This window comes from Cryptomeria japonica, chromosome 11 (assembly GCF_030272615.1).
Source record: "Cryptomeria japonica chromosome 11, Sugi_1.0, whole genome shotgun sequence".
NCBI lineage: Eukaryota > Viridiplantae > Streptophyta > Pinopsida > Cupressales > Cupressaceae > Cryptomeria > Cryptomeria japonica.
In genome coordinates, this window is record NC_081415.1 from 307971843 (window position 1) to 307984706 (window position 12864).

At 34.6% G+C, this 12864-nt stretch overlaps 1 protein-coding gene across 1 annotated transcript; it reads right to left on the reverse strand.

The window, feature by feature from the left end:
* Positions 1 to 10869: 10869 nt before the first annotated feature.
* On the reverse strand, positions 10870 to 11505 carry LOC131072364 (uncharacterized). Its single transcript, XM_058008508.2, has one exon. It carries the CDS (start codon positions 11285 to 11287, stop codon positions 10946 to 10948), a length of 342 nt encoding a protein of 113 aa, XP_057864491.1. The 5' UTR covers positions 11288 to 11505; the 3' UTR covers positions 10870 to 10945.
* Between the last annotated feature and the right edge of the window lie 1359 nt (positions 11506 to 12864).

A 12864-nucleotide genomic window follows, 5' to 3' on the forward strand; every position in this document is an offset into this window, starting at 1 on the left:
CAATGCTATGATCACATTTTTTGGACACCTTGTGCGGTACATTCACTCAATCTTATGCTACAAAGGATTGGGCAAAAAATAAAATGGATCAGAGATGTGTATGCAGAGGTTGAAGACATCCAGATGTTCGTCACAAACCACCACATGTCTCAAGGGATTTTTAGAACCTATTCGAATTTGGAGCTATTGAAGGTAAGTGAAATAGTAATTTAATTTTACATTTTCTGATTTTTTTTAATTTTCAATGTTCATAATATCATTGTGTAAGCTATATTGTGTATTCTTCTTTAAAGTTTGGCTTTATTTTTTAATCATTTGGCATTAATTTGTGTTATAGGTTGCTGAGACCCGTTTTGCATCAAACACAATCGTCTTAAGACGACTTGTGAAAGTTAGAGTGGCACTATGCAATATGATGATCAACACCAATTGGATTGTATGGAAGCAGAGTAGCACTGAGAGTGCAGAAAAAATTAGGGAGAGAATATTGAATGAGAAATGGTGGGATCTTGTTACATATCTCCTAAGTATCACTGAGCCCATCATGAGCATGATTCACTATACAGACATGGATAGGCCTTGCATAGGTGAGATTTATGATGGCATTGACTCAATGCTTGAAAAAATAAAGGTCCCTATAAATGAAAAAGAGAATGATCCCCAGGAGAAATTCTTCAAAGAACTGGAAGTAATTATTGTAGAAAGGTGGAATAAGATGACCACTCCTTTGCATCTTCTTGCCTATGCCTTGACACCTAAGTACTATAGCAATCAATTTCTTGATAAACCAAGAAGGATTCCACCAAGGAGAGATCTAGAAGTATCTGATGGGTACAAGGCAGCATTTCTTAGACTATATCCAGATGATGATTTGCGAGATGTTGTTACAAATGAGTTCATAGAATTCGCAAATGGGAATGGTCTAAGTGTTGATGCACTTTGTCATAGATCCAAGAAGGATGCTCATAGCTGGTGATACTTCCATGGCACATGCTTCCAACACCTACAACCCCTCGCTATAAAAGTTTTATCACAAGTAAGTTTAATTAATTAAAATTTTAAATTTACAAGTTTTAGTTTATTTATAGTTTACTTTGTCTTCATAGGTTGCTAGTAATTTTATTTTTATTAATGTATAACTTTAATTGTTTACTTTGTCTTCGTAGATTGTTAGTTCATCTGCTTCAAAAAGAAATTGGAGCACATACTCTTTCATCCACTCAGTAAAACACAATAGGCTGCTATCAAAAAGAACAGAGAATTTAGTATATGTGCATTCCAACCTACGTCTTCTTTCACACAAACAACGTGACTACACACAAGGGGAAACGAAGATGTGGGATATAGAGCTAGAGCATACTAATTTGGATGCTCCTGCTTCTCAACTTCTTGCATTGACACTTGATGACTCAGAAATTGAGCCAACTTATAATGCAAGTGCAAGTGGCATTGGCTCATCTAATGTCAATGTCAATGAAGAGGAGGAGGAGGAGGAGGAATTAGATGATCCATTTGATGATTAAACTTTATATTGTTGAAAATTGATACAATGATACTTGAATATTTTGTCATTTTGATATTAAACTTGATGTATATGATGCTATTATGGTATCATCATGATGCTATGATTACAAGCTTATGTTTGTTTTGTTGTTTATATGATGCTATGTGACATGCAAATTTTAATTCATGCTTATAGGCTTCACATATATCAATATATATATATATATATATATATATATAATTTACATGTTTTTGTACTAACGAAACCAAACGAACCCAAACCCCTTTTCAAAATTTTGCCGTACTGGCGTACCGGATTCTTCGAACCCAAACCGGTAACTTAGAAGATTAGTGATAGCAGTAATTTTGAATATAAGATTTTGGATGGAGGTTAGGGATGGCCTACATAATTTGCCATCCCTATCGATGATACTTATAGCTCTAAGCTTTGGTGTAGGGCTGGTATAATTTGTCGTCTCCCATGGCCAAACCTGAGGTTCATAGACTTACGGTTGGACTAAATAAAACAGGGTTTGAAACTTTGAACGATTATTAGGTTTTGGTTTTCTGGATTAGATTGCATGGTTGTGTTGGTGATGGTTCAAGCCAAAAATGCTGACAATTTTATTGAGGAATCTAGTGAACCTGTGTGGATGCCATTTTATGGGTCTCAGATCCCTTACCCAAGTTATTCTTAGCAAAAAAAATGGAGGAAAACACCATGCAATACTCCTTAAGAAGCCACTCCATGCAATATAACCAACTTAAGATCCCAATCAAATACAATACTCTCTATATACTTGGGAGTCTATAACAATGATATTCACCTCCTATATAGACCTCCCACTAATAATAATGGATGGGTAAACCATTTCGTTTCTAAATATAATTAATTCCACAAATTACCATAAGATCCAATATAATTAATTGTTTGGGATGTAAGTCATATGTTGACTTCTACATCACCCTATAATGTCATATGCCTAGGTGCATAACACATGAAATTTGTAGGGAAAGAATTGATGATTCAGAAATCTTATTTGCACCAGTCTTCAAGCATAAGGTTGTTCTTGTCAAGGATCTAACACCACAAACAATCCCCATCAAGTTCTTGAATAAAGTATCAACATAAATGCACACTTTATGAAAATTTAAGATTTAGACCACAATAACCAACAATAATGCTCCACAAATACTGATCATGGGAAGTAAAAGGCAATAACAACTTGTTCTCAGAAGTGGGTAGGGAAGGACATAAGAGGAAAGAACAAGATATTTAGTTATTTATCCATTATGTAAAAATGGGAGAGAATGTTGCAATAAATGCTGGGATTGTACTGTAGAATTGCTTCTTACTGTAAAACAAGTAGGACTGATCCATCTTTCCAATATTAAAGATCTTGTATCACTCAATTAATTATGAATCCAAAAGATTAAAATTTAAAGTTTTAAACAATTTCATTAATGCATATGACATCAATGAGCTTTAGGGCAAGGAACAGTAAACTTTTGAGATAACAGTAACTTCAAATAGTCATTCAAGAATGGCAATTTGTTTGTTCTATTTAAACCAATTGTTGGATATGTAATAAATTATTGCAAGTCCATAAAAAGATATTGTTTCGACCAAGTACACTTTCTTTGGTAAGGGCTGAAAGACTTTAAGAATTTCCCATTGGTAGCTTTCAAAAGAATTTGTCTCCCTGAAAACCCTGACAAAATTGGTATTAGAAAATGCAAAATCCAAAATCAAACCCTTATTGCCAAATCGATGTTGGCACTATTCAAGGAAGTGGCATTAGAAAATGCAAAATCCAAAATCAAACCCTTATTGCCAAATTGATGTTGGCACTATTCAAGGAAGCTTATGGCTTAAAGGCATTGGATTCTATCAGACTCTTACAAATCTTTTGTTCTGGTAAGATACTTTTGTCCCCAACAATTTGGAAATTCCCTGCAAAAAGCAAGGACATCACATTTGGAATCTAGGAGGAGGGAGAACTACCAACTTTTGGCTCGACCTATGACTTTCCAACACACCAATCTTTCCTAGAAATGTATCCATAAAGTTGAGGAATGCACTGCTCTTCCATTTGGTGAGATTGTTCATAGTTACTTGATGGGAATTGGCAAAGTTCAAAGATTTCTCTAATTGAGAAGGGAAGAGATGAAAAGAAGCTTTAATCTATAACGGAAGTTTGATGCAGATTGAGGATTGAAAGTTTTGACAACCATCATTCCAAGCACCAAGCAAAACAAATTTCTACACAAATTGCTGACAATTCAAATCTTTATTTCATGGAAATGAAATTACAGCTATACGTGAAGGAATTTGAACAAAAATATTATAATAAACTTGAAAATTTCAATATTTTCACCACCAAACACTTGCTGCGTGGATTCCTCTGTTATGGACTTCAAACTTCTCTGTTTTCAGTTTTCTTTCCACATTTCTTCCTTCTATTCTATACCCAGGCTGGGTGTTGGGTTTTACTGGCCTCTTTTTCCCCTTCAACCTGCAAAACAAATCACTCTGTAACTCCCAGCTGGCTGCAATTATTTCTTGGGTGTCCAATTCTTTCTACAGGCCTCCGTTACAAAATGATACATTTCCTCTTCCTCAATTTAGGCAACCAATCCATGATTCATTTTTTAATCAATTACATTTTCCATTTACTTTGATTTCTTCGGTTACAAAATTGGCCTTTTATCAATGGAGCAAGATATGGATTAAAATATCCATTAAATTAACTTCCTCCTATAATTATATTTTTGCTTGTTAATAGGTCAGAACACATGGACTGGCCTCTTGAAGCTCCCCTCAAAGCTATTTCAATCCAGCTTTCACAAAACTCAAGAATTAATTGTTTCCATAGATTGCCTATCAAAAATAAAAATAAATCAACTTCTCTTAACTGGAAATGGATCCTACCATAAAAATTTGCCATACTGAGTGAAATGAAGTTATGAACACCCCTGAAAAACGGTTTAGATCCAGCTCACGTGAATTTTAAGATTTAATTGTTTCCATGAAACTGCCAGCTCAACCGAATAACTACATTCAAGCAAATATCTCCACTTTTGCAAATTTGACCAGACTAGAAGCTTCTTGGAGTAAAGTGATGCCAAAAACACCAAAACAAACCAAACTGAAAAATAAAACTAGAAACATTTTGGGGCAATGCAAGATCACTTGTCAAACCGAATGCTCTTGCATCAAACACACCAGGTAAGAAGTTTGTGAGCATGGGCTCACAAAATGGAGTTGAGTGATTGAATCACCTTCCAGAATGTGAACATTCTGTAGCATACCCCAATGCTTTCAATGATGAATGAGATGAATTATTCTTTCTCCTTTTACAGCATCTACCTGGAACTCATCATGTCTTCCTCTGCAAAATTTGTTTACCAAGCCCTCTTTCACTTGTGGAGTTTTGTCCACCATAGACTGACCTCCTCCACCAAATGCATTTTTCCCTTGCCTCTTCTCTCATGGGTACTAAGCTAATACAATCTAGCCCGCTCCACCAAAATCTTTCTTTTCACTACTTACTCACAGCTGCACTATCTGCACACAAATTATCATATATAGTATTCAGAAAATAAGAAATTTTGATCAATTCTTCCTCTATACTCGGCATCTCTTCTTCTTCATCACAATCTTCTACATCTACCATTATGTCTTTCAAACTCAAAGGACAAACTATTTCTGCACTTACCTCCTCTTCTTCACATCTTTCCACTTTTGCATACACTTCAAATTTAACAGCTGCAACTATATCTTCTACCTTCTCATCCTCTATATATTCCATTCCTTTCTCACATCTCCTTTTCTCTGTGCTCAGCTGAATTATTCCCATGGCCAATCTTCCAACAATACACATGTACAAATCAGCAAATAAATTGCACAATCCTGAAACTACATCTACCATCTGCTCCTTTTACTCTCATCTTTACACCTGAATGTGATCGAACATCAACTTCCTCCTTACAAAATTTACAAAAATGAAACATTACCTCTGTTATTCTTTCCTCATCTGCTACTGCAATATTTTTCTAATCATTCTCATCCCTTGCTATCAACACCTTCGTGTCTTTCCCATGACATGCTACTGCTACACTTTCATCTTCTAGCACCTTCATGTCCTCCAAAGGACTCATAACTGGTGCAACTCTATTCCCATCTCCACAGTCAGCTGCGACTTCTTTCATGCCTTCTAAAAGACAAGCTTCAACTCTAACCTTCCATTTCTCTTTTTCATCCTATTAGATGAGGATTTCTTCTTCAATGCCATATACATGACACTCTACTTCATTCCTTTTTCTTGCCTCACCTTCCTTCATACATACACATAAAATATCACAACTGATTATAAAAATCAAACAATTCCTTCTCATGTTCTTCTGACACATCTCCCTCCAATAACTTATTCAATTTTCTTATTTCCTCTCGCGATAAGAGATCTTCATCTTCACCAATTTTTTCATCAAAGATGGAACCTTCCAAGACCACCATTTGTGCTCCTCCATGTGTTTCATTTACTTCACTTCCTACAAACAATCAAGCATACATATTATTACAAAAATCAGAAACTTTCTCAACTATTTTGTCTTCCTCTTCATCCACAATAACTTTAGATTCAAAATTCTCCAACTCTGCTTCTTTGTTCTTTTATCTTCCTGTGTATTGACGTTCGGCTGCTTTGTTTTTCATTTTTGTTGCTTTATTCTCTTCCTCATTATCCTCCTCCATGAAGATTTCTTCTTCCATTACTTGTGCACACTTCTCCCCTTTACCATTTGCTAGACAAATATTCAACCATTCATTTGCCCTGCTATAATTTGTAATATTAAATCACCTTCATTATTATTTTCTTTTTCATTTTTCCACTTTCTATTCTCTTCCAAGAGGATCCTCTTTTCACTTGACTCTTCTATCTCATCGCCTTCGCCTAAATCTTATCCTTCTTCAAAATAGCAATCTATCCCTCCTTTGTGCCATTCAATAACATTATATTCTTTATCCCTTTATTCCATGTCACTTCCATGGCATTCTTCCTCATATCCTCTTTCATCTATAGCATTTCCTTTGCTCTGATTAATTTCTAATGCATCCATTCTTCCTAGATTTTTCTTATTTATTCAAAAATAAATTGTTCGTACCTTCTTTCTGTAAATGTATTTCAATTTTCAATTCAAAGAGCAAGTTATATTCAATGTAATTTTTCTTTTCAAGTATATGTTATTTCACAATATAATAAATCTGATTTCTTTTCTTTGTTTCAGGTGGAGAGAGAGCATTAGTATTTTCTATGTACTCTCCACAACATTTATCAGTGTATATATATCATGGAGGGGGCTGATCAAGTGGTACCTTGATCGATCATGTCCTTTGGACATGACCGACCAAGATACCCCTTGGTCGTGTCCCTCCATAACCGATTGCTAATCGGTGCCATAACATATGCAAATGAACCGATATCATTTCGGTTGTCAATATACAACATAACAATATTAATCGATGGCAATGTTTAGTTTAAGCCCAAATAATATATACGGTGGCAATTAAAATGGTTTAAGCCCGATAACTTAAGTTAGTCGGTTAGCAATTCATTTAACCCGATAACATTAGTTAGTCGGTGGTAATGCATTAAGCCCGATAACCATTAAATTCATCAAGCCCAATCATTATGTAAATTCGGTGGCTATTAAAATGGTAACCTGATAATGAATCAGGGGGTTAGAATAAAACCCGATCATTATCGGTTTATCAGTTTAATAGTTTGCACTTAATTTAATCATCAGTTTGCATGAGTAACATAATTAATAGATGCTGTAACAGAATAAGGAGAGCAATTATAACATAAATATCAGATAAAGGAATAATCAGTGAGATCTGAAATTATCTGTCGATGGGATAGATGATTGAATGGGAGACTTCATTTATCTCCCATTCAATCATTTATCTTACCGAAGCTATTATGTATCAACACTTTCTTCTTGTTCTTCCAGAAATAAGATTCTCACTGGTCTATTGATGACTCTTCTTGTCCTCTTATTCGAAGATATCTTCCTTCACTTCTGCAACCTTTTGCAAATTCTCTATAGGCACACACATCCCCTTTAGATTCCACTTGCAACAATCTCTCCAATTTCTAGGGTATGAACCCTCTACAGTAACGAGACCCTACTTGCAACAAATATCTGACAACTTTCAACAAAACTTTCTGAAAACAAACGTATATTTTCCAGCTTCTTGTACCTCTTTCTCTACCATCTGTAATTACAAGCCTTTTCTCATGCCTGCAACAGATCATTTAGATCATCCAACTCTCTACAATTAAAGAACCTCCTCTTATGCAACAAATATCCTAGGGTTTTTTGACACACCTTCCAACTTCCAAGGCTGTAACTTCATCTTTATAACAATATCTTCAACTTCATCTCTTACCTAACATACCAACAAACAATTCACAAAAAATTATTCGGTATTCCTAATCTTTTCCATTTGATAAATTCTCTCTAACTTCTTTACCTTTCAACTTATCTTTTCTTACAAAACACATTCCAACATCATGCCTGCTCTGATACCATTTGATGCAGATTGAGGATCGCAAGTTTTGACAAACCATCAATCCAAACAACAAACAACACAAATTTCTAAACAAATTGCTCACAACTCAAATCTTTTTTTTACAGAAATAATATTACAGCTATAGGTGAAAGAATTAGAACAAAAAATATTATAATAAACTTGAGAATTTCACAGATTTTCACCACCAAACACTTGCTAGGCGAATTACTCTATTCTGGCCTTCAAAATTCATCAAAAACTTCTCTATTTTCAATTTTCTTTCCACATTTCTTCCTTCTATTCCATACCCAGTCTGGACGTTGGATTTATCTAACCTCTTTTTCCCCTTCAACCTGCAAAATAAATCATTTTGTAACTCCCTGCTGGCTGCAATAATTTCTTGGGTGTCCAATTCTTCTTGCAAGTTTCCGTTACAAAATGATGGGTTTCCTTTTCCTCAATTTAGGCGACCAATTCATGATTGATTTTTGAATCAATTATATTTACCAATTACTTTGATTTCTTCAAGTTCAAAATTGACCTTTTATTAATGGAGCAAGATATGGATTAATAAAATACATTAAATTAAACAATTTAAAAATACATGCAAGAAACTACCAGAAAATACATTTTTTTAATAACTTCCTAAAATTAAATTTTTGCTTGTAAATTGGACACAGCACATAGAAAGATCTCTTGGAGCTCCCCTCAAAGCCATTTCATTCCACCTTTCACAAAACTCAAGTATTGATCGTTTCTGTAAATTGCAAAATTTAATTTCTCTCAACTGGTGGTAAATTCTGCCATTAAAAATTTTCACATTGAATGAGATGAAGTCATCTGAAAAACAGTTTAGATCCAGCTCACATGAACTTTAAGATTTAATTGTTTTTATGAAACTGCCAACTCAACCGAATAATTGTCTTCATGAAAAAATCTCCACTTTTGCAAATTTGATTAAACTAGAAGCTTCCTGTAGTAGAGCATTGCCAAAAACACCAAAACAAACTAAAACAAACCAAACTGGAAACATTATTAGATAATGTAAGATCATCTGTGGACCTGGATACACCTGCATCAAAGTGGAGATGGAAAACGTTTATTGCAAGGAGGATATTCCATCCCAGTTCAAGACAATGGGGCTGGAAATCATGATGACCACTGAAAACAAATCTGGTCCATGAAAGGCTTGTCAAAAATTGTTTTATCCAGTTGGCTGATCAAATCAAGAATTTGAAAAATAGGAGTGTTCCAGAGCCTTTCCAGATGTGCCCAGGCTATGATGAAGGGAAGAATTGATCATTTGCTAATAACATTTTATTACTGAAAGAAATGAATGTTCCTCTAAAGAACCTTTATTATCTATTCGGTAATGCCTGCTAGTGTCAAACCTTTTGCTTGGATGGGACCTTCCAACACAGATGACTTCTTGAGGAAATCATAAACTAGGTCTGGATCTTGTCACGTGACACTTCTAGATTAAAAGGAAGTATAAAATTTTACAAAACAAGTCAATGCTGATTCAAAATCAGGGCTGCAATTAATGAGGCTTTAGATAACCAGAGTTTTATTTCCTCTGCTAATGGAAGAGTAACAGGAAAGATATAAGAGACCAAGCACATTGGACACCAAAAACAATATCTACTGCAGTTAAGCTCAATTTTAATGGACCATATCATCACAATGCAGGAGTAACATGCGGTAGAAGCACACTAAGAGGCTATGAAAGGAGTTTAGTACATGGGTTTTTTATTTTGTAGTGAATCTAAAAAATGATATTCTGACAGACTGGGAAGTCAAAATTCTTTTACCAAAGAGACGTTCTAATATCAAGATCAAGGAAGAGTATAGATGTGATCAGCGCAATTAATAAAAATATTTCCATAGTCGGCATCTTCATGGCTTGCTCGATGAGGCTACGAATATTTTTATACCACACCATTGAGAGGCAACCGGAATCCTTCCATAAGGTGGTGTCCTAAGATGACAACCAGCATTCCAACATAATTATACCAAACAGTATCCCAGAGGAGCAATATACTCGCCTAAAAGTCAAACTTCAAAATGAGAGGCCCAATTAGCGACCCGGGGATCTTGGCAGCTTAGTAAAGGTGTTTAAAAGGTTTGGAAGGCTCTTCACCATATTCCCCAACCCTTAGTCATTAATGGCATTGCTTTTAATGGAGGTTTGAGTTGGCTGAAGCATGTTACACTAGGATGCTTTAGCTGCCTCCTTTTTCGTGATTTGAAGTTGGCTCATAGATGCATATGAGATTTCCTAAATAGCAATTTCTCTTCTTCGCTTTTAGCATTGCTACACTCGTATTCATTTATAATGATAGTGAATGAGATCTTTTTTGCGTGAGGTCTTTGCTATATGACATGATGTTTGTGTCTACCGAAGGACTCCCCCCATGCTATTAGCAATTACCTAGAGATTTCACAACCAACTTTTTGGTTTCTGTGCATATTCCAGGTTTTTATAAGGTTTGAAAGACAGCAATCCCTCGGATGCGAGATATATAAAATCCATTCAATTAGATGGACTGTAAGACAAAACTGCCTAAATCCTATAAATATGGCCATAACCACACTTACTCAAGATGTACTGCAAGTGGTTTCAACATTCCTAGAATGAAGTGTTTGTCACTAAACTAAATTGACAGTGCAATAATCATACTCCTCGCATAAATTCAAAAGGGTAAGCATTAGACGCCCAAAGAAGAGCCCCAACTTCAAATCCTAAGAAGACATGAAATAATGTTGAAATTCAATAAAAATTATATAGCATCTGGCAAATTTAAATACTTTAATTTTATTTACCGAATCCAACTGAATTCATAAAAAAACAGTTACAAAAATCTCATACTAGAGGCCGGCATCGTCGATAATTTTAACACCACGGGCTCTCAAGGAATTGATCAAAGCCCAGACTTTATTTCGGTTTCCAAAACCCTTGTCGAGCTCCTTCTGAATGTTGGAGTAGATTTCGGGGATGCTCTCGACTTTAATGCGCATGGCCAATACGTCGCCCACAATGGCGGCGGCTTTGGCATTGCTTGTTCTTTCACACTCGAAATGCTTCTTGAGCTCCTTCTCTATAGAGGAGGCGGTAACCACAATATGGCCTCTGTTCCTGTCCACCACGTTTGCTGTTATGTACCTCTGCGATATAAACATCCGAAGCACGTAAGGCTTGCTCAGCACCATTTTATGTCTGTTCTGTTCCTCTGGTTTTAATTTTGATGTCTGTTCTGCTCCTCTGGTTTTAATTGTTATTAGTGAAGCTTTCTTTAATGGGCTGGGTATTTACAAATGACTGCACCATAGAAATGAGACTATTATGCAGAAAGGGGCAAATGGACAAATGGGACTACTGTGTTGATATTCATACCAAGTAGCAAATTAACTTATTATTAAAAATTTATCTGTTTTTCTTTTAAGGGTTTATGTGAAATTCAGATTGTTTTGTCAATTAATAGGAGAACATAAATCTAACTTATATCTCTTTAGTTGAGAATCAAATAGTATTTGTTAGGTGAAAAAAAAAAATCACAATTTTGGACTTATTTCTTATAGTGATGGGATTTATAATGGATTCATTTAAAATCATTAATTTCACTAACAAATCAAAGATCATTTAATTATCTTTTTAGATTTAGCAAAATAGCAAACTTTTTAATCAAAATTCACAATAGAAAATCTCAGATGAAAAAGAGTGAAAAAAATGTTCTAGAGTTGCACCTCTTGTTCTCATAGGCTATATGATCTATTAAAATCTTTGGTTTTATTTATGAACTCGTACTTGCGATTACATCTTTAAGAATGTATAAATTTTAATAAATTTTGGCAATTTTCATTTTATTTCTTCTTTTCAATGGTAAGATTAACAATGTTGATATTTTAAGCTTATAATGGTCAATACAAATAATTTGGTTGATTGCTTTATGTAAATGATGTGTTTACCAAATTGAGTTAAGTCTCAATTTAGATTGAAAAGTTGAAGTGAGCATCTAAAGCTAACCTAAAGATTATATGAAGCTTAGCCTACCTTCTAACACTTTCTAAATGAACATCTTTTAAATTACTTTGCATTGATTTGATTGTGTATGTTTATTTGCATCAATGTTTGTGATCATACTCTGTAAAAGATGTTAGAGGGCAAAGCAGTAGAAAGATAAAATTTTGTAGACCAAAGAGTGTTATAAAAAGGTAGGAAGAGAGGGGGTTGGGGTGGAGAAGAGAGAGAGTGTGTCGGATTGGAATGACAACAAGAAAAAATACAAATAAGAATATCCATAAGATAAGATATTATTATTAATAATACGAACATTAGTATTTCAAGTACTATATTTTTACTATCATTTTTATCATTTTATAAATAATATTAAGATTATAATAATAATACTATACATTTACTATTATCATTAATATCAAATTGATTGTTTCTTATAGATCTTATTTAAATCTTGCTTTAATTATAATCTACTTTTATTTGTATGTGTCTCTTGCCTTATATTGGATATTATTACATCCATGATTTTTTAATTAATTATTACTAGTTATACCTATCAACAAATCAAAAGTTATTAAAAAATCAACTCTCGCTTCCCGCTCTACAACTCTTTTGAATTTTGAACTTTCTTCGTTCATGGTGGTCCTTGTGGGTGGGGAGTCTCCCACACCGCTAGCTGATCCCCTTCATGACTCTGTGGTGCTGACATTTGTTGTCGCATCCCCTTTGGACCTTACGATGGGTCTGACTTTCGGCTCGGGCGAGATTTTGG

What these genes read in the sequence shown, in the direction of transcription:
- LOC131072364 (XM_058008508.2), bottom strand. Translation starts at nt 11,287, where the DNA reads ATGGTGCTGAGCAAGCCTTACGTGCTTCGGATGTTTATATCGCAGAGG.